Raw genomic sequence first — 23823 nt, forward strand, 5'->3', positions numbered from 1 at the left:
CACCTGCTGCCCGTTCGTGGGGCGTCCCAGCCCTGCAGCTGGTTCGCCGCGGGAGTTTACAGCTCCGAGGATCTTCTTCGCAGCTGAGGAGCCGGGACAGAAAGCCACGTGCGGGGTAAGGTTACTGGGAGGAGGCGTCGGCGCTTGGGTAGTTCCCTAGGTTACCCTCCCCGGGGCCCGAGAACGAAGTGGGGATGCCTGGAAGCAGCGGAAGGCCCACGCCCCGGGACAGGACGCGGTGCCCTCGGGCTTTTACAGACCTCCTCCCTGTGGGCGTGACGGTCACCACCAGCGTCATTTGTTGTTGTTATTTACTTTGGTGTGCTTTAAAAGTAACAGATACTTAGCATTTTACCGAATGGACAGAACGCAGAGGTGGAAGGAAAATTAGAAGATTTCATTCTCAGTGCTGCTTCCTGGAGATAAATTCTAGAAGCGATAAGCAAAAGATTTCCGACAAGTATACGTGATATATACCTGTATATGACTCTGTTCCTAAGGAATAGCCCGTCGTTTTAGAGCGTCTGGCATGGAGCAGGGTGATAAAGCAGCTTTATGGTCCCTGGGTATCCACGTTCTCCTTCCATGATTCTGATAGGCTCTTAGCGTTGTGCCTGGTTTCAGACAGTTGAAAGTCGCTCAATCGTGTCTGACTCATGGGGTCTGACAGACCTCATGGACTGTCCATGGAATTCTCTAGGCCAGAATACTGGAGTAAGTAGCCTTTTCCTTCTCCAGGGGATTTTCTGAACGCAGGTCTCCTGCACTGCGGGCGGATTCTTTACCAGCTGACCCACAAGGGAAGCCTAAGAATACTGGAGTGGGTAGCCTATCGGGTCTTCAGCGCATCTTCCTGACCCAGGAATCAAACCGGGGTCTCCTACATGGCAGGTGGATTCTTTACCAACTGAGCGAGACTCCAATAAAAGAGAATATGGGTCCTACCTTGGAGGAGGCATTTGGAGTAGAAGAGACACCCCCAAAGAAGGCTGAAGGAGTGTTCAGAAAGGCGTGCAGAACTGACACTCAGCTGATTTGGATTCTTGTTCAGGTTCGGCAGCCAGGATCGTTCAGCTGCTGTGGGCAGCAGTCTGCTGCGGCAGGAGTGTGACCATCGCATTTCATCCCCTGGAACTACCGGGAAGGAAAGACCCAAGTGACCCCAGCATCCCCCTCCACAGCGATGTCGGAGCTCAGCGATGAAGCCAGCGAGCCAGAGCTGCTGAACCGCAGCTTGTCCATGTGGCACGGGCTGGGCACGCAGGTCGACCGGGAGGAGCTAGCTGTCCCCCTGGATCTTCACACAGCCGCTTCCATTGGCCAGTATGAGGTGGTGAAGGAGTGTGTGCAGCGGTAAGAGGTCTTGGGAGGCGTTCCTTCCTCTTGGATGTTTGAGCACCACCGCCCAGGTGGAGCCATTAGGAGGCTAGCGAGGCCTGGCCCACAGCTGTAGAGGTTTAACCCATGGGTAGATTGTGGACTTCCTTGGTGGCTCAGACGGTAAAGCGTCTGTCTACAATGCAGGAGACCCAGGTTCACTCCCTGGGTCGGGGAAGATCTCTCAGAGAAGGCAATGGCACCCCACTCCAGTACTCTTGACTGGAAAATCCCATTAACGGAGGAGGCTGGTAGGCTGCAGTCCATGGGGTTGCTAAGAGTAGGGCACGACTGAGTGACTTCACTTTCACTTTTCACTTTCATGCATTGGAGAAGGAAATGGCAACCCACTCCAGTGTTCTTGCCTGGAGAATCCCAGGGACGGGGGAGCCTGGTGGGCTGCTGTCTATGGGCTCGCACAGAGTCGGACACGACTGAAGTGACTTAGCAGCAGATGCAGAGCAGCATGCCCGGCCTCCCTGCGCCCTCTGGATGTAGCCTTTTCCTTCGCAGTTATGACAGTCAAAAAATGTCTCCAGGCTTTGCCAACCATCCTTTGGGGGCAGAACCTCCCCTGGTCGAGAACTGTCTCTGTGGCTGGTGGGAGGAAGGAAGAGCTGACTTTGGGGTAGGAAGAGGGCACAGATGAGAACAAGAAATTGGAGCACGGAGGCAAACTGAAGGTAGTTTGCAGAGGCAGTGGTCCAGAAAGTGGAGTCACCCCTGAACCCTGTGATGTCCAGGGTGGCGATTGACTCTGCTTCCTGTCAGCACTCCCCACTCTTTGTCTTGGCCTGGCCACTGGGTTTGGTAAGTCCCACATGTACAATGGCTGGCGTGTCTAGCATATCTTGCATTTGTTTAGGAGAGAGTTAGATTTGAATAAGAAGAACGGTGGTGGCTGGACCCCGCTGATGTATGCCTCCTACATTGGACATGATACCATCGTGCACCTCCTGCTCGAGGCAGGGGTCAGTGTGAATGTGCCAACCCCGGAAGGGCAGACTCCACTGATGCTGGCCTCCAGCTGTGGCAACGAGAGCATCGCCTATTTTCTTCTCCAGGTGAGCTGCGAGGGTCTCAGGCCACTCGGCAGATAGGGAAGCACTGCAGCATGCTTGGGTAATCACTTCGATTCTCTCAGTGTAATGGCCTGGAGGGTGCCCGCCCTGTGCAGAGGAGATGTGGCCTTAACAGGCATTCTCTGTTCTCTTGAAGCAAGGTGCTGAGCTGGAAATGAAGGACATTCAGGGCTGGACTGCCCTTTTCCACTGCACCAGTGCTGGGCACCAGCAGATGGTCAAGTTCCTTTTGGACAGTGGAGCGAACGCCAACGTGAGGTCATTACCAGGTCGTCCGCAGCCGTGGGAGTTGGTTGGTCACGTCTGACTCTGAGGAGGGCAGCTGTCGAGGCAGCTAGAGGCCAGAGTGCGGGAGCCCCTGCCTCGGTGTGGCAGGCTCAAGACCTGGGGTGGAGGGGACAGTGCCGCCCAGGGCAGAGGCACAGGGAGCGTCCTGGCTTTCTCACTCACCTGTCAGGTGACACTCGGTGCGGCACCTTAAGCTCTGTGGGCCTTGCTTTCTTCATCTGAAAAGAGGATGGTGGTGCCTATGTCATGGCGTTATTAGAATCACATGTCCTGTCATATGCCAGGGCCTAACATAGCGAGTGGCACTTAACTGACACGTGTTAAATGCCAGTCCCTTTCTCTTTGCTGCCTTCTGTGTGTGTACATGTATATATCATTCCACATACACATATGAAGTGGTGCTTCGAATGCACTCCTGAGTTTTTTAAGCTGGAAGTAGTGGTGCTGTCTGAAGCATGTCACCGTGATAATCCTCTTTCAACACGGCACCCACCTGACTCTGCACACCCTGGCTGGTGTCAGCTGGGGTCACACACTCTAGGTTTCCAGCCCATTAAGAAAAAAAGGGCTTCTCATTAAATTGCAACTCATTTATTGACATTCTGACTTGAGTGATGCTGAAACCTGAAAACCATGTGTCTTCAAACATGAAAACCAGTGGTTAGCTTGCTTCCCGTCTCCTAGACTGGGCGGCACTAGTCAGAGCCAGGGGGTGCTCTGAAGAGGTGAGCGTGCGCCTGGTGCAGTTCAGCTCTGAGTTAAGCATAAGCAAGCACCAGGTACATATGGAAGGGCAGCATCAGTTCGTAGTCCTGGAGTCCCCAGAGGGTTCCAGGAGGGGCTTGATCTGCAAGGTGGGGGTATCTGGAGAGGTGGAGAGGAGGTGCTCGCTATCTGTGAGCAGTGAGGGGCGATAGCTGCTTTTTGCTGTGGTTAAGTGGAGGCTCAGATCACAGCAAGTGGAAACAGCTGTGAAGGAGCAGAGACAGGAGGTGGATTGTCTTTGGAACAAAAGACTCCGGGCTCGGTGGCGGGGGCGGGGGGAGGGCGGAGGTGTCACCGTCGCCAAGGTTTTGTCTGACCGAGGTCCCCATGCAGGGAGCCGGTGTGTGGATTCACTCCGCTGATGGAAGCTGCGGCCGCCGGCCACGAGATCATCGTGCAGTACTTTCTGACTCATGTGAGTGACCCTGCTTATTAGCTTGTAATCCCGTCACAGCAGCTGAGGCGTCTTATCACCGAACCATAAACTGCAGGAGAGCTTTCTCCTACACAGAAGGAACGGCTCTGCATCCGTTTATTCAGCACATTTTTCACTGAGTGTCTGTGGATAACCAGTGCTGAGTGCCACTTTAGGCATTAGGGGTACAATCGTGAGTGAGTATAGAAACATATTCTTAAAATAACTTTGAAAATATTGTTATTTGAAAAGTGTGGAAAAAATTTTAAAACAGTAAATAGCACTCATCATCCCATCACTGACAAAATTTGTACAGAATCGGGAGGCCACCTCTGTTCCTCCTCAGGATGCCCACTGGGTTGATAAAAGACCACGTCTATAGACACCTGCAGACACATGGGTTTATACATTGAACGAAGTGGGATTCTACTGCACGTTTGCTCTGCAGCTTCTGAAAAATAACTTAATGTGACATAGACATTGTGCCCTTTCATGGTATTCCACACAGCATCCATGCCATGTTTAGTTAGATCAGTTCCTTATTAGTAGAGTTGAGGTTTCCCCCGTTAAGCAGTTACAGGCAGTGCTCCAGAAGATACCTTGGCACACAGCTTCAGCATGCATGCAGTTACTTCTGTATGCTATATTTCTGTTTTTATAAATTTTTTTAAAAATTTATTTTTAATTGGAGAATAACTGCTTTACAATGTTGTATTGGTTTTCTGCCTGTTGTCATGCTCAGTTATGTCCAACTCTTTGTGACCCCATGGACTGTAGCCCACTAGGCTCCTCTGTTCATGGGATTCTCCAGGCAAGAATACTGGAATGGGTTGCTCGTGTGTGCGTGCGTGTGTGCGTGCGTGTGTGTGTGTGTGTGTGTGTGTGTGTGAGATTTTATTTATTTATTAAGCTGTGCTGGGTCTTAGTTGGGCCATGTGGGATCTTAGTTCCCTGTCTAGGGATAGAACCCAGGTGGGGTCCCTGCATTGGGAGCATGGGGTCTTAGCCACTGGACCACCAAGGAAATCCCTGGGACTTTTTGTATCATAAAATGTTAACACGCTATCTCTTTCTAAAAAAGAATTTGGGGGCAGTACCTGCACACGTACGAACCTGGACCAGACAGAAGGCACACATGAGCCTGCCTCCTCCCTCCGCCTCAGTCTCCGTCGCCACGCTCTCCCCACGGCTGCTCCCCAGCTTGCTTGTTTTTTTTAAACTGGTCTGTCCTAGCTTGTTCTTCACCAGTGGACATAAAGCTGTCTCCTCTCGTGCGTGGCAGCGTAGTGCTCCCTTGTCGGGTTGAATCAAGTTCTCCAACCGTGGCCTGCAGATGGCATCAGGTCGTGTCTGCCGTCACGCAGCGCCCTGCAGGAGGTCTGTGCACATACATCACACATGTGCGGCCACGTCTGTACAGCTGGGCACTGAAAGCAGGAGTTTTGGATGTAGCCTGAGGACAGCCTTCACTTGGAGGCGGCAAGACTGCTAAGCAGAGAGCAGGTCGCACCACCCCGAGCCCTGTTCACGGTAGTGAGAACCGCTGCGAACAATGAAGCGCTTCGAACGTACAGAGTTAGCACCAGTATAACCCACCATGGGTCCAGAGGCAGCCACACTGCCCTGACTTTATAGTCTCCTCACGTGCTGTGTGCAGACTCGTTTTACGCATTTTAAAGATTTGTATATACAAATATGTGCTTATTTCTGCGATGACTGTCACTCAGCGCAGTGTGGTGCGTGTGGATGGGGCTCGCTCGTCTCAGCCCTCTTCTCCAGGGTCTGCAGCCGGGAGTGAGGCTGGTCTGTGGCTGAGGCTCCTAACTCTTCTTCTGCAAACCGTCCCAGGGAGTCAAAGTGGACACGAGAGACCACAGTGGAGCCACAGCCCGGATGCTGGCCAAGCAGTACGGACACATGAAGATCGTGGGACTGATCGACGCCCACTCACCTTCTCTGCCCAAGAGCCTCTACCGGAGCCCAGGTACCTGTGTCTGCAGCCTGGCCTCTGCCGGCGCCGCCGCCTCCCCTTGGGCTGAGGTGGGAGGGACCGCCCAGCTGAGGATGGGCGGGCAGGCGGGAGGAGGGCAGCTCAGACGGGGTGGCTCTGGCTTTGTTCCTTGACTTTGCTTGTGGCATTTGTTGCCACGCAGATGTTTCAGTTACGTGTCAAGTTCATCAGTGTCGTGTCGCCTAGAACTGCTTAGAGAGAGGAAGGAGACTGATGTCTGTCCACCGTGCTGAGTTCTGCCTGACTGGATTCTGTCACTGTTGGGAGTTTATAATAGTTTTATTTATTGATTCTCTAGTGTTTTTCCAGGTACACTACCATAAAACCTGCACATAGAGAAAAAATTTACTACTTTTTTCCGTGGTTCTTATACCTCTGATTTCTTGGCTTTCATCACACTCACTCATCCCTCTAGTTCCCTGTTGAATGAGGTGGAGGTAGTGGACTTTCACTTTGGCCCTAATCTTAGCAGAAATGCCACTTTAAGGTAATACGCTGGCTTGCAGAGTAAAGTTTGCATGTATGTTGTCATGTTAGGAAAGTATCCATCATTTCCTATATTCTTAAATATCTTTGTACGTGCCAAATTTTGTCAAAGGTGTTTTTAACATCTATGGAAATGATTGTGAATTTTCTCCTTAGACCTGTTAGCACAATATATTAATGACTTTTCTAAAAGTGAATCAAGTTTATATTCTTGGTGTAAATCCTACTTGGCATATTATAATATTTAAAAATTATTATTTGGTTGCGCCCAGTCTTATTTGCGGCATGTGGGATCTAGTTCCCTGACCAGGGATCAAACCCGGGCTCCCTGCATTGGGGGCACAGAGTCTTAGCCACTGGACCACCAGGGAAGCCCCTTGTTTTCTTAATGTGGTTTTGCGAGTTGTGTGGATATTCATAACTGATACTGGTCTGTGATTCTCTTTTGGTCTGTCTTTACCAGCTCTAGGTCTCAGTATTAAACTTGCTTCATAAGCAGAACTGGAAGCTCCCCTTCCTTTCTGTGCCCTAGAATGGTGTACATAGCATTGGTCCCACATGGTCCTTGAAGGACTCTCCTGGGACCCTCTCCAGGCCTGGCCTTTGCCCTCATTTCTCTTGTGTGGTTTTCTTGAAGACCCGCTAGTCTCTGTGTGGTGAATGGGGTGTGCCGAGCCCCTGCACTCAGGGAGTGGCCGCCGGCTCCTCCCTGCCCTCTGGACTGCGCCAGGGCATGGGTTTGCCTGGTTCTGTCTTCCACTGAAGGACAGGGGCTGCGGCAGCTCAGTGTCATGCAGCCACCTTTGCCTTGGCTCCCCTCCCTGAACGTTCACGTTTTGTGGCTCCTTCACCCTCTGCTTGGACGGCCCCAGTGTCCTCCTGGTGGTGTGGATCCTGGAGTGTGAGGGAGAGGTCCACTCAGGGGCACTGCCCCAGCTTGGGGGCGCTCAGGCAGCGGCCGGCTGAGCCTGCAGTTCACGGCTTAGTGAGCTGCTCCCCTCCTGTCTAGGCAGCACACATGGCCCGGGGTCATCAGGGGCTTCTGTCTCTGCCCCAGTCCTCCGGCTCCAGAGTGAGACCCTCCCCGATGGGAGCTTCTACCAATAAGCCGCTGAATTGTGCCCTCTAAGCATCACAGTGTTTGGGAAACGATGAAAAGCTATACAGTGCTGACAGTTGTGGGCACACTGAGCTCTTCAGCTCAGATGGGTGGTGATTTGAAAAACTGAGAAAAACAGCACATGAGCCTTCATGTGGCCGCTGTTTCCCAGTATATTGTTGAGGTTGAGAATACACAATTGAGGAGAGGAGGATGGACTGGACCCCCGTGATGCTCAGCGGTCTTGTGACCCCCCCCTCACCCCCACATCCCTGTGGTCCCCCGAGCACTGGACCCACCCACAGTGGCATTTCTTACAGGTGACAGCCCAGGAACACTTTGCTTAATTTAGGAAAATCAGTTACGATATTTTTCTTCCAGCTCGTTATGAAGATTAGTTTAATCCATCACTAATCAGGCTGTCTGAATCTTGGTGTTTGACCCACAGAAAAATATGAAGATCTGAGCTCTTCAGACGAGTGTGGCCCTGTCCCTCAGCGACAGAGGCCCTGCCGCAAAAAGGGGCTCAGCATCCACGAGGGGCCACGAGCCCTGGCCCGCATCACGGCCATCGGACTCGGGAGCCGGGTGCAGCAGCCTTGCTACGGTGAGCGCCCCCCGACCCCGGAGTCCGGGATCCTGTCCCAGAGAATGAGCGCTCAGGCTTATGACATGGGGCCCCGGGAAGCCGGGTGTGGGCAGCTGCTTGAGGACTCAGAATGGGTCACAGGGATGGAGGCACACCAGGCCCCAGCTGGTTCTTTGGGCCATCCTTTAAACTTCCTTTCTGTCAGGTAGAATTACAAATAGAACTTTCTCTCCTGGAGAAGTATCGCTGAGCTCAGATCCGTTCCTCAAGGGGGTGGGTCTCGCGGGGATGAGAACTGTCAGAAGGTAAACGCACCTGGTGGGCCAGAACCTCAGACCCCAAGTGTCCAGATCCCCTGAGCTTTGTCAGACCGTCTGCTCCTGAGTGCTGAGTGCAGTGCTCTTGAGGAGCACAGACGCTGAGTTCTTGGGGCATGTCGGGGTTGACGCTCTCGTGCTGGTCTGGCCGTGTGACCAGATTCAGGTGTGGTGTCCTGCTCATCAGTGACCAGGCCACCCTGGGAACTCCCTCCCAGCCTGGAGACCATCCCAGCCAGGAGACCACGTGAGGACTTGATTCCCTTCTCAGACCCTTGGGTAGGGGTCCTGGCGCTGGCTGGAAGCTCCAGGCCCGCCTCCTCCCAGAGCCGGGGGTTGACCAAGAGCTGGTGCCCCAGGCGAGGGTGCCGGCAGTAGTCTTGTGGCTGGGAGTGCAGGACCCTGGGATGAGGTCTGCTCCTTCGGGGGCACCCAGGCCACCTGTCCCGCCTGCGCTGTGGCAGGAGGCGGGGGGGGTAGGGGTGGGGTAGGGTTGACAGTGGGAAGGAGCGCCCCCCAATCTCATAGCTGTGGCCTTCAAGGAGATTGCTTTTTGTCTTACATTGTGTGATGGTTTAACTTTTTGTAAGCGTGTATATTCTCTTCCCCAGCAGTTAAAAAACATTTTTGAACGATAAAGGTATAAAGAAGGAAATAAGTTACCCCTGGTACCACCAGCCAGGCGCTCGTGTGCACACACACACTTCCTGTGGGGAGGGGCAAGTGAGGTGAGAGTCGCTCTGTCATGTCCGACTCTTTGCGACCCTATGGACTATACAGTCCATGGAGTTCTCCAGGCCAGAATCCTGAAGTGGGTAGCCTTTCCCTTCTCCAGGGGATCTCCCCAACCCAGGGATCGAACCCAGGTCTCCCACATTTCAGGCGGGTTCTTTACCAGCTGCGCGGGGAGGGGCAAAGTAGGGGTTAAACGCTGAGTTTGTGTCTCGCCTCTCCCCCTCGTTTTCTCACAGGCAGATACACTCACAGGTTATACTACACCGGCTCTGTTAACGTTTAGCCAGAGCTCCTCAGCTTCCTGCTCAGCCAGGGGTGTGTGTTTCCAGCTACAGGAACGCTTTGTGGCACAGTTCTTTGGCCCAGCAATCTGTAAACACAGCTTACGGGCTCCTCCTCTCGGCGTCAGTGTGGCTGGAGGGAGAGGTAGCCGTGCACCAGCTGTTGGGCACACACTTGCCGGGGACCCCTTGGAGCCTGTCGATGGCACAGCTTGTCCAGGTTGTGGCACCAAGTGGACAGTGCCGTCCTGGGGCTCCCCTCCCCGAGGCCCCGAGGAGGAGGTGGTTGAGTGTGGGAGGAAGAATGCCTCCTGCTTCTCCTGTGCGGGGGGTTTACGTGCCCCGTTCTGCCCACAGAGCAGGTGCCTCCGCGGGGCTACGTCAGCTTCAACAGCAGCGATGAGCACCCCCTGGAGGGGGGCGGCCTGTGCTACAGGGACGTCACCTCGCCCATCAATGAGCGGGACGTGGAGAGCAGCAGCAGCAGCAGCCGCGGTGCGCTCCCCCAGCCAGCTGGGCGGGGGAGAGGGAGGCCACTCCTGAGGAGTCTGGCTTGGGGCCAGGGTCACTGAGCAGGTCCGGGGTTCGGTGCAGACAGGTCTCACCCTTGGAGTGGCGAGTCCTCAGGAGCATCTGAGTGTTCTTGCGCCGCCCGCTCTGCGTGATGCCTGGGTCTCCCCGAGAACAGGCAGACGAGCCCTGCTGTGCGTGGAGGGCGTGTGGCCCAAGCAGTCAGCATGGAGGCAGGGAGGGCGGGGGCTGGACTGGGCTGGGTGTTGCCATGGCCAGGCCTGTGGTCAGGCACTCTTGTCTCCCCTCCCTCAGAAGAGCAGGCCTTCTTTGCCAACCCTGGGGTTGCACGGAGCAGCAGCAGCGAGGGCCTGGCCCGGGCCCCGGGACTCAGCAGCGAGGCCTCCCTGGAGAGCAACGAGGTGACTCTGCCCTGCCCTCCCCTCCCCTCCTTGCCCAGCGTTGTGGGGGCGCCTGATGGCTCAGCCAGGTGAGCGGGGCTGGCAGGCCGTTTCAGAGGCACCTGGAGCTCCGTGGGGCCGCGGTGGCAGGCAGGGCTTTGGTGAAGGTTCAGACCTCCCAGTGTCCCCAGGAGGTGAGGGAGTGTGGATGAGGCCAGACACTAGCGGCGGAGCGGGGAGCGGGGCCTGGAGGGGCCAGCTCAGAGCCACTGTAAACACACATTTCTCACCCAGGATTCAGATCATGTGCGGAGAAGCTCGGTTCGCAAACAAACTAAAAGTTACGTGAAGACCAAGAACCGTTACGGCAGCAGTGACAGCCAGTGGGCTCCCAGCGCCGTGACGTCCTGTGCCCTGGGAGTGAGCCCCCAGACTGACAGGCCCCCGTATTCAGGACCCCAGGTAACGCCACGGGCGCTCTTGGATTACTGAGGCGTTTATTGGTATTTTCTGTGGGCCGGCACTGTTGAGAAGGGTGGGGCAGGATTCTCCACACGACCTGGAAGACTACTCAGGCTGAGAGGGTTCTCACTGGGCAGAGGGGCCTCCATGGAGGTTCCTGTCTCGTTCTCTGGTTTCCATGCTTATCTCAGCCTCCCTGAGCCTGGGGAGGAGAAACGCTGGACCAGCGTCAGCACTGACGTCAGGTGACAGGGACAAGCTGCACAAGAGGCAGAGATGAGGTGACACTCAGGACTGTCCACTGAGGGTCACTGGGGCCGCCACGGAAGAAACCCTGCAGGAAGGCTACAGCTGCAGCAGTGCGAGTGAAGAAGAAATAACCTCTGAGACCCTGGACGCTTTGGTTTTGGGATCCAAGCACTTGTGCATCAAACACCAGGCATTGGTACTTGCGGCCTGGACCTCAGTGATGCTGGGGAGGCCAGGTTTCGATACCACAGATGAGAAGCAGGACAGGCGGCACTGGGGCCAAACAGAATCAGCCAGGCAGAAGCTGTGCGCTGGTCCCAGCAGAAGCATCGGGAGCCATCCTTGCCGGGAAGAGCCAGATCTTCCCAGTTTGATCAAAAAATGCATCTGCACGTCCAAGAAACCAAATCAGCTCTAAGTTGGTTAAACTCAGAGCCACACCTGGACACATCACCGTCAGTGTCAGAAACAGTCCTGGAGCAAGAGTCGAGTGGCTCAGCACAGACACGGGAACCTCCAGATAGTCTGTATTTCTCATGTGTCCACGGGGCCCAGAAAACATGGGGTGATATGTTAACCAGGGACGCGACATCCTGCGAAGTCTCTCCCCCAGAGCAAAGGGGACGCGGGGACAGCCCCAGGCAGCGGAGACTGAGGGCCACTGCCGCAGCCTGCCGGGCCGTGGTTCCTGCTGCAGTGGCGAGGCTGGCCTGGGAGCACCAACGGGCTGACCGTGTCCCTGGACGCCCTGAGGACACAGAGTGGACAGCCTGGGCTCCCTGACACACCTGGGGGTCAGCAGGCTCAAGACGGGCTGGGTGCTGAGCGGAAGGACGGTGGCCCCGCGTGCATGGTGGTCCTCGTCCTGCCCACGTCTTCACGGCCGCCCGTCCTGACCCGGCCTGCTCGCCCCCAGGACCTCGCCACACTGCTGGAGCAGATCGGCTGTCTCAAGTACTTGCAGGTGTTTGAGGAGCAGGATGTGGACCTCCGCATCTTCCTGACCCTCACTGAGAGTGACCTGAAGGAAATCGGCATCACGTGAGTGTAGGCCTCTGGCCAGCTGAGGTTGCAGCTGGGGGGAGGGGGTCACCCTATCCAGAGGCTGGCTTCTCCCTGCCGTCAGTGCCCTCCACTCCAGCAGCTGCTCCCGGCTCGGATGCCGGCAGCCTGGGTCCTGAAGCCCAAGCTGGCCCGGTGGACACCGCTGTACTCAGGGCACCGGATGCTTCCAACCTTCACCCTGAGAGCATCTGAGCAGCCCGGCTCCCCGTGCTGTGAGAGCCGGGCAGGGCAAGGGGTCACGACTCCCTGGGACACTTCGGTCCTCTCCCCCAGGGTCTTGGGGGCTCCCCGCCCCCTTCAAGGCTGGGGTGTCTGTAGCGGACAGTCTTGGCAGGATGGCCCACGGAGCCTCCGTGTACGGCAGGTGCTGAGCAGTGTCCTCCCTGATGCAGGTTGTTTGGGCCCAAGAGGAAGATGACGTCCGCCATTGCCCGCTGGCACAGCAGTGCCCGCCCCCCCAGTGACGCCCTGGAGCTGGCCTACGCCGACCGGCTGGAGGCCGAGATGCAGGAGCTTGCCATCCAGCTGCACAAGGTGACGGTGGGGCAGGGAGCAGCAGAGAGCATCAGCTGGACCGGTGACAGCTCGGGGGCAGGAGGGGGCGCCCAGGAGGGCAGGCACATGAGGCACACCTTAGGGCTGGGGCAGGGCTGAGGGCGATGAGCCCCCAGACCTGGAGAGGAGGCAGCAGGCGTGGAGGCCAGGGCGGGGGACCCAGCCTGAGGCACTCTCCTACCCACCGCAGCGCTGTGAGGAGGTGGAAGCCATGCGGGGCCTGGTGTCCCAGGAGCAGGAGCTGCGGGCCGTGGTGGAGAGCTGCCTCCTGGAGCAGGATGGTGCCCGCAAGGATGTGCACACACAGCTGCAGGAGACCTGGGCCCTTGCCCAGGACGCTGCGCTTGTCCTGGACCAGCTGCGGTGAGCGGGTGTCCGGCCCCCCCGCCCCCCGCCAGCGCCAGGCTCTGTCCCTGTCTCTTCTGAATTTCCCACCAGTGGGTGGTTTTCAGGGTCTCCTGGAGTAGCTGCCACCCCAGGCTGTCCCTCCCCACCGGCAGGAGAGGGGCCCCCATGGGCGGCCCTGGCAGGGGCTCAGAGGAACCCCCAGGCAGAGCCTGCCCCTCACTCCAGGCCCCCTGGCCTTGCCCCTCACCGCTGCTTGGTCTCCTGTCTCGCAGAGCCTGTCAGGCCGAGCTGTCAGCCCGAGTGAGGCAGGACGAGTTCCTGCATGAGGGCCCCCTGCGCCCAGGCCTCCCTGCAGCAGGTAAGGAGGGCAGTGTCCCAGCCGTGGGCAAGCGGACGAGGGTGGGACGCCTTCCAGGCCCAGGTCTTGCCACCTGTCTGCGCTTGTTACATGGATGCCTCCCCGGTCCCCTCATGCTCCACACCCACGTCCTCACGGTCTCTCCTGGGAGGCCTCGGCTGCTGGCACCGTCCAAGAGGCCACAGCCCAGCAGGCCGGGGCCCTGGCACACTCAGCCCTGGGCCTGGGCCCCTATTGGCTGGCCTGGGCCCCTACTGGCTGGCAGTACTCTGCTTCACAAGCGGGCAGAGAACATGCTCACACGCCGCAGGAAACGTGGCTCTGGAGGGCCAGTCCTGTCACAGTGGTTCAGGGTGCCCAGAACCCACGCCTACCCAGCTCTCTGCTCCACAGACCCCAAAGGCTGGCAGGCCTCCTTGCAGGCCCTGAGCCTCCCCGAGCTGTCGGGAACCCTGGAGGAGCGAGTCCGGGAGATGGGTGAGTCCAGGGGCTGCAGTCCACCAGCCGTAAGGTCTGCCCTGCCTGCGCCCCAGCTTGTGAAGCCGTGACTGTGTGCTCCCATCCTCAGGGCGAGTCCTATGCTCGGTGACCCAGAGCCTGGAGAAGCTGCAGGCACTGAGCGGGAAGGAGAGCTGGCGGGAGCCGTAGCCGGGGGACGGTGAGTGTCCGGCAGCCATGGGCCCAGAGAGCAGAGTCAGCGGGGTGGCCGAGGGAGCCCCCTCCACTCTGCCTTTTCCCTTCTCAGAACCGGACGTGGGGTGACTGATCCACCCTGAAGCTGTGTGCCCGAGGACAGGAGGGCAGCGAGTGGGCAGCTGTGGCGGCCAGAGGAGCAGGCCCCAGCAGCAGCAGCAGCAGCAGGCAGGCAGGCCGGGGCCAGTGCAGGGCAGTGAGGCCTGCAGCGAGGCGGGACGGGGCCTCTTGTCATCTCGTCAGACCTGGGCTGAAGCCCAGAGCCGGCAAGGCCACGGGGAGCGTCCCCATGCCATGCTGAGGTTTGCCCAGGTGGGGAGGCCTGGGGGCCCTAGGCAGCGTAGGTCATTTGTGGGAAAATAAAACTTACACTCCGGTGGTGCGGGTTCGGTGCTGGCCTGCGGTCCTGGCTGATGAGGCACAGCAAGGGGAGGGCGGCGCCGGGGAGGGCGGGGCCGTCTGCCACGTAACAAGCGCAGAGACAGGTGACCTCTGCTGCCCCATCCCTGGCCCTGCGGCAGGACCACCTGTGCACAGAGCCCCTCCCGACAAAGCTACCTAGCAAGTGAAGCACGCCCCAGAAAATCAGAGGAACAAGGTTCAGGTGTTTTATTACAGAGCCAGTGCTCCTGCCCACACGTGCCAGCGCTGCACCAAGGCTCCAAGGCGGGTGCCCAGGCTGGGGCAGGAACCTGCTGTCCTTACCAGCCAGGCTGGTACCACGGAAACCTCAGCATCACTGAGAAGTCTTTTCATACCTAGGAGACCGCCAGTGGCGACCCTCCTGACCCGGCGGCTCCACTGTCACTGCACACTCAGCCGGTGCTGCTGGACCGTCTCCTGGGGGTGCCCGCAAAGGGTGCTGCCAACAGAGGGGGAGGCTCTCAAAGCAGGCCGGAGCAGAGCCACCCAGACCAGGAGAGGGGCGGAAGGCCTGTCACTCTCCATGGAGAAACCACCGGATCAGGCTCATGGCCCAGTGTCCACGGTGGGCAGGGCCATAGTACCCACAGGGAGGTGGCCACACCCTGCCTGGGAGGGGCAGGCAGCCTGGGCTCCAATCTCAAGGGCCCAGAGCACCACTCAGGCTCAGCCCCAGCCCTCAGTCCCTGGCAAGCAAGGAAGGGACACCTGCGTCTACGCCAGGCCTACAGCCAGGACCGAAGAACACACAGCTTCCCTGTCCCTCCAGCAGCTCCGTCTACACCTGGGTCCCATGGCCCTGCCTGTCCACAGGGACCAAACCCAAGGAGGTACAGCTGCTTTGAAAACTCACCACAAGTAAAGCTAACCAAAATTCACAGTGTCACTACCTAGCTCAGGCTGGGGCTGGCTCAGGGCAAGATGCAGGAAAGAGTCAACCCAGTAGTGGCCTCCTCAAGAATAAAACTGCCCTGAGAACAAACCAGCTTCTCCAGGGCCCTGTGCGTGCACCAACGGGCATCAGACAGCCCCTGGGCCCCCTCCAGTCCACAGTGAGACGTGCGGAGTGTGCCTCAGCATGGGTGTGCCCAGGCCAACCCCCAGTAACTGCTCAGGGCACTGGAAATGACAAGGTGCCCACTCCCCCAGTCAGGTGGGGCAAACGTAGCACATGCTAGAAGACGGGCCCGCAGGAACACAGCCCAAAGGCAGAGAGAACTGGGGAAGGGGGGCAGGGGCAAAAGGGTACAGGAGGCACCTCAGGAGGAAGACGGGAGCAGCTTCTCCAGGGCTTTCTTCTGCTTCTCCGTGGCGGCAGCCAGGGCCTCAGCCAGCTTCTCCTCCGGCATCATGTTGAGCACCTTGAGGGCGAACAGGAGCTGGTACTTGGCTGTGCTGATGAAGGCGTTGCTCAGGAAGTTGGGAAAGCCCCCGACTCGGTCCTTCTGGGTGTACAGAGGGACACGGACGAGTCCCAGTACCTGTGGACAGGGGATGAGGGTTGGGACCAGGACCCTGGGGGACGGCAGAGCCGTTGCAGGAGGGTCTGATGAGCCACTAGGCTGGAGGTAGGGCAGCCAGGTTGCCCAGGACATAATGTGAGGCCCTGGCGGGGGTGGGAGGGGCAACCGGCTCCCTCGGGAAAATACAGCCCCTCCTTTGCCCCAGCGAGTTTCAACCCCCGCCCCCATGCACGTACCCCGTCCCCAAGTCCCAGCCCTCAGTCCCTGGCGAAGCCCCCAGTCCAGACCCCATGCTCCCTCTTCCACCTGATGAATCCCAAACACCCCGTGTCACTCCCAGGCCTTCTAGGCGATGAAACCCACAACTAGAAAGAGCCGTCGTGCCCCCACCACGAGAACCCAGACTTCTGTACTCTGCAGTTCACACCCCCCCGGGGCAGGCACCGCCCCTTCCCAGCCTCCCACCGATCCCACGCCCCCACTCCCAGGATTGGCAATGGCAGGCAGCAAGGCAGATGGAACACAGCCCCGAGGGCGCCCCGGCCCGCCTCCCACCCTGCCCGGCCCCTGGTCCCTCTCCCCACCCCGAAGCTGAGACAGCGTCACCCTCCCAGCCCGGCCAGGGAACCCTCAAGGGGACGTGTTACCCATCGGTGCCTTCCGCGGGGCCAGAGCCAAACCCCGGGGCGGGGGGCGGGGCCCGGGGCCCGGGCGGCGGCCCCACCTCCAGGCCGTGGTCCCGCGAGTGCACCGCGCTGATCTCCACGGCGTGCAGCTGCTCCAGCGTCAGCTGCCGCGCGTACAGGTGCGCCACGACGCGGTGCGGGCCCTCGGTCAGGTGCGAGCTCAAGTAGTCAGCCTCCGTGAGGCGGAGGCAGCCCAGGCCCAGGCCCAGCACCCGGTTCAGTCCGTCCTCCAGCGACCAGAAGCGCCGGTCCACGAAGCCCCCGGGGAAGCCCAGCAGCCCGTCGAAGCGCATCTGCATCTGCAACGGAGCGCCGGGTCACGGGCGCGGGTCCGAGCGGCGGTGCCCGGTTCCCCGGCCGCCCGCACGCCCGCGTCCTCACCAGCACCGAGAAGCGCATGGGGATGCGGCCGAAGAGCTGACCCGGGTTCGCGGCGTACAGCATAGCGTGGCACGAGTGGCTCCAGCCGGGGCCCAGGCGCATCGCTTCCACCCGACTGATCCGCTTCAGCTCCGGCACCGCCGCCGCCGACATCTTGGCACCAGCGCCCGCGGCCCGGACGCCGCCCCTTAAGTGCGTGCGCGGCCCACCCTCGCTCGGCGCGGCCAATCCGCGGGCAGCCACGCCCCGGCCCCCGCCCCTCCACCAATCGCCGGCGCGCGTCGCGGCACAGCCGTAGCGGCGCCCCGGCGCATCATTGCGAGGCGCAAGGAGCGTGCGCGGGGGAGCGGCGGCGCGCGCCCCAGCCACCGCCCAATAGCCGCGCGCCCAGGGCGTGCCCCGCCCACGGCCCGAGCGGACCAAGGGTCCCGGAGGCCCGACGGCCCGAGCGCACCCGAGTGGAGCGCGGACTCCCGGTCCCCGGCGCGGGGGCGGCGCCCGTGGAGTCCAGGCTCAGCCTGCCCGCCCCAAGAGGGAAGAAGTCTCAAGATCACTTTGCGCCGGGGCTTCCCCCAGCGCCCCTGGCAGCGCCGCCCTGCGGGGCTCCCGGCGCCAGCTCCAGACTCCACCGGCGCCGGCCTCTGGGGCCTCAGCTGAGCCCTGGCATCACAGGGCGAATCCTCCCCTGCAGGCATGCCAGCCCCATCGTTCTGCCACCGGCTGAGCACTGGAATCCAAGGTTGCTGCCGTCGGCCTGCCTCTAGAAGAGCAGGACAGCGGGGCCCATAGTCCCAGTCCACTCTCAGCGCTGAACTGGGTGAGGGTGCATGCTGAGGAGCCCTGGGGCTCCCTAAGCCCCGCCTGCTGGGGCAGAAGTGATTGAAGTCCCCGGGCAGGGAGTTTCCCAGCTTGGTAGGGTAAGCACACTGACTGAAACTGCCCACCCTGGCCAAGCACCGTAGTTCCTGTTTGCAGGAGTTGTTTTAGGACAGGAGGTCCTGGTAAGGAACAGGAATAAGCCACCACCAACTGGGAGAGTTCGGGAAAGGTCAAAAAGTGACACCACATGTCCAACCACCTCTCAGAATCCATCTCACTGGCATCCATCTTGGCTGAACAAGGCGTGTGCCACCAGGAAGGACCCTGAGTCCGAACAATTGGCCAAAGACAACCTGGAACCTAATCCCATCACCGTAAAACCAGAGACTGTGAGCCCCAAGGCAGAGCAGTCCATCCTGGTCTTCCCTTACCCTCCTGCTCTCCGCCCAGGCGTCCCTTCCCAGTAAAGTCTCTTGCTTTGTCAGCAGGAGTGTCTCCTCAGACTATTCATTGCCCAGTGTTACACAAGAGCCCACTTTGGGGCCCTGGAAGGGGATCCCCTTCCTGCAACAAATAGCGACTCTGGAGGGGACTCTTCTTTGCTGCGACTGACATCCTGACCACTCGGGGTACTCAGGGACCAGCTTGCCCGCCAATGGACCAGACCTAGCGGCTGCAACTGGGACCTTTTTGTCCCTGCTCTCCTCTTGACACGGACAACTGGCCAGAGTGCCCTGACCAGTTAAGGAACAAGAGACTTTACTGACCTTTCTCCCCTTTGCTCTTTCTTCTCCTTAACCCTTCCTATCCTACTCTTTTTTCCTAGTCCCTTGGTCCTGGAAGCAGGAATCTGGTCAAAGGGCCTCAAGGATTGGAGACTGAGGATTGGAGACTGATCACCTCCTCTTGGCAGAGAACTCAAATTCTGATTCTGTTCTGGTCTGGTTTCTGTTAAGGCCGAGTTCCAGTCCCCCGCTTCTCTGGAAGCCCAGGGTAAAATCCCGTGAGGCCTGGGTATCTGCAGGTGGCAAGAGACGTCTATAAGGCCACCCCTTTTGCCGTTCTCTCCCACCTCCTCCCCCTTCTTCCTTTCAACCTGGCTTCCTTTCCTCCCTTTGAAATCTCTGAAGACTTGAGATATTTTCATTTACTCTGTTAGTACTTGGATCTGAAGTTCTGTGTCTCTATGGGAGGTTTTCTTAGAAACTGTAATCTTGTATTTAAGGGAGTGTTTTATGAGAACTGCCAGGTCTATGTGTGTGTTTTATATTCTGTGTTCTGATTTGTGATGCCCATTTTGCTTTGTGTGGCTACCATTCGGTTTAGACCTGCTGCCATTTTGTTAGAACTTGATTTTCTTTCCCTGTGCCTTGAGACCAGGGTTCTCAGGAACACCTATCTAGACCATCTCTTAATTCCTGAGACTGAGGAAAAATGGGGAGAAGTCTTTTTATAAACTAGTGAATTTTATATCATAATGTCTAATGCATGACTAAGTTTAGAAAATGGAGCTAGGTCTTGCCTTGTATCTGTCTGAATATGTGTATGTCTCGGTATATCTTTGTTTCTGGATAACATTTTTGAGATTAATTTGTAAATTAGCTCTATTTAATTGACTTAAATAAAAGTAAGCAGCTTACAAATCAGATAATTCTAAATTAAACTAAACGAATTCCAGGTTCACATGAAGTGGGAAATATTCAGTATTAAATTAATACCTGGTAACACAGACATCCATCAATAAGTATAATACTTTTGTACCTAGGTTTCCGTCAGTTTAGTCGCTCAGTCATGTCCGAATCTTTGCGACCCCATGGACTGCAGCACGCCAGGCCTCCCTGTCCATCACCAACTCCCGGAGCTTGCTCAGCCTCATGTTCATCGAGTCAGTGATGCCATCCAATCGCCTCATCCTCTGTCGTCCCCTTCTCCTCGCCTTCAGTCTTTCCTGGCATCAGGGTCTTTTCCAGTGAGCCTGTTCGTTGCATCAGGGGCCAAAGCATTGGAGCTTCCTATAGGTTTACTAGAGGTCAAAGAAGACTGTGTTCTGATACAAATTTGTCAGCAAGAAATGTACCTCATTGTGGAAAATACTTGAGGGAAACTAAGATGTGTTTTCAGTAGAAGGTATGAAAATACTGAAAATAATTATGCATGCTCAGGATTTTCTAAAATTGGATCACAATTAGTTGGATAAATGGATTTTGTTAGGAATGACACAGCCACAGGAAAACTGGTTAGAGCCAACTAGGTCCAGTATGACAGAGTCGATTTTCTCGAGCCCTTGAGCCTTGGTATATACACCCATTGTGACATAGCAGCAAGCTAAATGATACACCCATCAGCATCGACTGAATCTGACCAGATGTTCTAAACCCTTTTGATTGATTTTTGTGGACAAAACTTAGATCGAATTCTGTTGAAGTTCTTTTGATCTCTAGTTAACTTTGGGGTGCTTCAGAGCACCCCTGAAACATCCTATAGAGAGGTATTAAACTAATTGTGTTTATTTGGTTGGTTAAATTACATGGGAAATATTATCAAATGAGTGATAAATCCTCGCAGGTTATAATGTATGGTAAATATTACTAATATAGATATCCTAGACATTATATGGAGTTCCTAACATTCTGATATGTCCTAGTATTCTAATGAGAAGCCTGATGACTTCACAGACGTTAACAAAAGGACTGAATGAACCAGCGAATATGCATTTAGCTTTTATGGTTTCTATCTGAAAAAAATCACAGGTTTGAATCTGTGTTTTGGGGGAGTAGAGGAAACCTTCCCCTCAAACTAATTATGACAAGAATTTGGTAAAATTAGATGTTACAAACAAATAACAATTATATTTTCTATCTGACTTCTTCAGAAATTGGACACTCTTGGTTTCTAGTAACTTTATCAGATGAGTTAGGAAAGTTACCTCACTAACAGGTACAGAAATCTCAAGGAATTTTAAGACCTTGAAAATGGAAGAATTCACCTATATTGTTAGGTGAAATCTATAATAAGATTTTGGCATGACTTTCCCAGTCCTGAAAGGTTTTATTTTACAAGTTCAGTCTGAGACTTTAACAGCAAAGTAAAAAGTCTATGATCAATTGGTTATATAAACCAGGTTAGGCCAAATTTTTGAGAGCATAACTATTTTGCAAACAAACTAGCATTAATTTTGTTATATTTGATAAAAATGAGGGTAACTTTAGGGAGAAAAAGATGTTTCGATAAATGTTAAATCTCTGTTAATAGAGGTCTGTATCTAGTAAGACTCATTTCCTGGATAGTTCTTTGCTGTTATATGATATTAATGTAAAATTTAATTGAATTCCTAAAAGACACCCTAAGTTTGTTTCTGAAACTTACCTCAGTAATCTGTCTTTGGATAAAGATCAGATGTCTCATAAGCTGCAACCAGGACTGAAGAAGGACATAGTTTAAGGAACTGTTTCCAACCTGGATGGAAGGACCTTTTCATCAGGTACTCTTAACTAGCTCATGCACAGTGAAATTGAAGGGATATTGACTCAGACTAATTCCCACTTCCAAAGGCCCTACAGTGGACTGGTCTATAGAGAGGACAGTTGACCTGATCTCACTTTAAAATGATGCTCAAACAGAGGAGAAACTGGACTACCCAGGACGAGAAGATGACATCAGAGATAAGACAGCTTGCCCAAGATGCTGGACCTGACTAGTATGATCATTTAAAATGTTTTCTTGACTTCTTAGACTATTGCATATAAATCAAATGTTCTTCTATCATAGGCCTGATCCTATGCTAGTTTTAGAAACAATCCAGTTGTTGGGTTTGTGGCCAATTACCTGTGTCTAGTTCTGGGTTACCCTGGTGAATTTCTCTACTCCAAGATGCAAACTGGTTGACCCTGAGAAAAGACTGGTTGACTTTAAAAGAAAAGAAAAATTATAGTCAGATCCAGGTCACTACTGATAATCACTAGATAGGATCCCCTCACCTGGCCAGTTAATGATGCCTGCTGTGACCCTGGCCATAAGTTTGAGTTTATGTTGCTCAACGTAAATGTTGAGTTTATTGTTGCTCAATTAGAGCAACAAGCAAAGTTTCAGCGAAGGAAAAAACATCTCCTGCAATTATGGGATGGATTTATATAAATAACACCTGGCTATGGTAATTTAGGCATCCATCTTGGCTGAACAACATGTGCGCCACCAGGAAGCACCCTGAGTCAGAACAATTGGCCAAAGACCACCCGGAAACTAATCCCATCACCATAAAACCCGAGACTGTGAGCCACGTGGCAGAGCAGTTCTCCTGGCTTCCCTTACCCTCCTGCTCTCTGCCCGCGCACCCCTTCCCAGTAAAGTCTCTTGCTTTGTCAGCAGGAGTGTCTCCTCGGACAGTTCATTTCTGAGTGTTACACAAGAGCCCATTTTTGGGCCCTGGAAGGGGTCCCCCTTCCTGCAACAAGCCCAGCACACCAAGTACCTTCCAAGTCAGACACCACAATGCCAAGTCCTGTTGGAGGAAACAGGGTCTCCCCCATCCAACAAGGGAGGACCTGGGGCTCCAATGAAGGGGTTTGTCTGAGGGCACCTGGCAGTCAGTGAGAGCCAGGGTCCCACCCTAGACTCCCACTTTCTCCCACCCAGTGTCCACAACAGAAAACCTGCGGAAGCGGGCCCGAGTTGCTTACCTGGTGTCAGTACTGGAGGAGGTGGTCCAGGGCTCAGCAGCATCAGTGGGGCTCCCCTGGAGTTTGTGGGGCCACGCGCTCTACTAGCTGGCCCCAGCTTCATTTTTCTCCTGTGGTGGACACCGATTTGCACCACAGCCTGCACTCAGAATGGGCGCGCTGTGGCACAGGCCCGGGAGAGCTGTGCGGTGAGGGCGAGCCCCGGGCACAGCGAAGGCTGCCCTGCGCAGGGCTGAGCAGGAGAGTGCCAGAGGGCAGGCAAGGGTTGGCAGGACCTGTCAGAAACTCAGTTGCATTGGGTCCACAGTGGGCTTCCATCCGGAGATGTCGGGGGTGGGGACCCAACAGAGAGGCTTTGGGAGACAGTGAGAGACAGGGAGGCCTGGCGCGCTGCAGTCCATGGGGTCGCACAGAGCAGACGTGACTTAGCGACTGAACAGCAACAGAGAGGCTCTCCCCCACCGAGGCCCTCTGCCTGGGTCAGGGCCCGGATGGGGCAGCTTACTGAAGGGAGAGAGCTCATCAAGGGGAGGGGCCAATTCAGAGGATGCTGCCTCCAGGCCGCGCACACGTTAACAGAGGCGGCGGGTTCGTCCGGGGTCAGTATGCAGGGGGATCAGTGCAGCCCACGCAGGAACCCGTGTGACAGTGTGCGTCCTCCCACACTGGGGTCACACCCGACCAGGCACGACCGAGGGTGGCAGCCTTGCTGGAGCAGGGACAGGCTGCCGGAGTCTGAGGGCCCAAGGGAGCCACTTGGAACCGTGTGCAGAGGAGCCAGGACCCACCTGATAGGTGGTTCTGGTGGTGGGTATGCCACTTCTCAGCCTTCCCCTACTGGGAGGCTTGCTGGTCCGGGGAGCCGAGACCAGGCAGGGGTTCTGGCTGGGTGCCAGCATCCTAGCAGCCGAACCTAATTTGCTCCCCACGGGACAGCTGGAGAAACCTGCTCCCTTGCCGAGAAGCCTCTGATCGCTCCTAGACTGAAACTGCACCCCACACCCCCAACTCTGATGCTTGGGCCACTCCAAGCAGACACACCAGGCCCACTCTCCAGGCCTGTGTCCTTGCTGGGCCAACTGCTGGGGGACAGCCTTCAGGGCTCAGTTGGAATGTCTCCTCGGTGGAGCCCTCCCCAGCCATGGGTTAAACCCGCTCCGTCTCATGACCTGCCGACTCGCTTTTTAATGGTCCCCAGACCTGGGAAAGACTTGGATGACTTGTGTGGCGTCTCGCTGACAGAGGGCAGGCTCCTGGGGGGCCTTGCCCGTTTCGCCCTCTGCTGGCAC

The 23823-nt window shown here is 56.3% G+C and overlaps 2 protein-coding genes across 3 annotated transcripts; one reads left to right on the top strand and one right to left on the bottom strand.

The window, feature by feature from the left end:
* Positions 1 to 27: 27 nt before the first annotated feature.
* On the top strand, positions 28 to 14406 carry ANKS3 (ankyrin repeat and sterile alpha motif domain containing 3). The gene is made up of 17 exons (XM_068968593.1): positions 28 to 115; positions 1052 to 1353; positions 2243 to 2441; positions 2596 to 2717; positions 3846 to 3927; positions 5776 to 5911; positions 7972 to 8130; positions 9803 to 9940; positions 10271 to 10377; positions 10651 to 10818; positions 11984 to 12108; positions 12525 to 12666; positions 12878 to 13050; positions 13308 to 13393; positions 13787 to 13870; positions 13962 to 14051; positions 14139 to 14406. The coding sequence occupies exons 2-16, from the start codon at positions 1184 to 1186 to the stop codon at positions 14039 to 14041; spliced, it is 1971 nt and encodes a 656-aa protein (XP_068824694.1). The 5' UTR covers positions 28 to 115; positions 1052 to 1183; the 3' UTR covers positions 14042 to 14051; positions 14139 to 14406.
* Positions 14407 to 14705: 299 nt separating this feature from the next.
* Positions 14706 to 17192, bottom strand: NUDT16L1 (nudix hydrolase 16 like 1). 2 transcript variants are annotated; one of them, XM_068968631.1, is made up of 4 exons: positions 17040 to 17192; positions 16697 to 16957; positions 15768 to 15990; positions 14706 to 14948 (listed from the first exon to the last, which is right to left on the bottom strand). In XM_068968631.1, exons 1-3 carry the CDS (start codon positions 17190 to 17192, stop codon positions 15769 to 15771), a joined length of 636 nt encoding a protein of 211 aa, XP_068824732.1. In that variant the 3' UTR covers positions 14706 to 14948; position 15768. The 2 variants fall into 2 exon arrangements, with proteins under 2 accessions (XP_068824732.1, XP_068824733.1); XM_068968632.1 differs by lacking the exon at positions 14706 to 14948 and having other exon boundaries at positions 15769 to 15870.
* Positions 17193 to 23823: the final 6631 nt, after the last annotated feature.

Source organism: Capricornis sumatraensis, chromosome 3 (assembly GCF_032405125.1).
Source record: "Capricornis sumatraensis isolate serow.1 chromosome 3, serow.2, whole genome shotgun sequence".
Taxonomy (NCBI): domain Eukaryota; kingdom Metazoa; phylum Chordata; class Mammalia; order Artiodactyla; family Bovidae; genus Capricornis; species Capricornis sumatraensis.

Bases quoted from the DNA above. Each gene is read 5' to 3' on its own strand.
- ANKS3 (XM_068968593.1), top strand. From the start codon at position 1,184: ATGTCGGAGCTCAGCGATGAAGCCAGCGAGCCAGAGCTGCTGAACCGC. The intron at 2,718-3,845 runs GTCATTACCAGG...GTCCCCATGCAG, and splicing joins GGAGCGAACGCCAACGTGAG to GGAGCCGGTGTGTGGATTCA. The intron at 10,378-10,650 runs GTGACTCTGCCC...TTTCTCACCCAG, and splicing joins CCTCCCTGGAGAGCAACGAG to GATTCAGATCATGTGCGGAG.
- NUDT16L1 (XM_068968631.1), bottom strand. From the start codon at position 17,192: ATGTCGGCGGCGGCGGTGCCGGAGCTGAAGCGGATCAGTCGGGTGGAA. The intron at 16,958-17,039 runs GTGAGGACGCGG...GCTCCGTTGCAG, and splicing joins CCATGCGCTTCTCGGTGCTG to ATGCAGATGCGCTTCGACGG. The intron at 15,991-16,696 runs GTGGGGCCGCCG...CCCTGTCCACAG, and splicing joins CGCGGGACCACGGCCTGGAG to GTACTGGGACTCGTCCGTGT.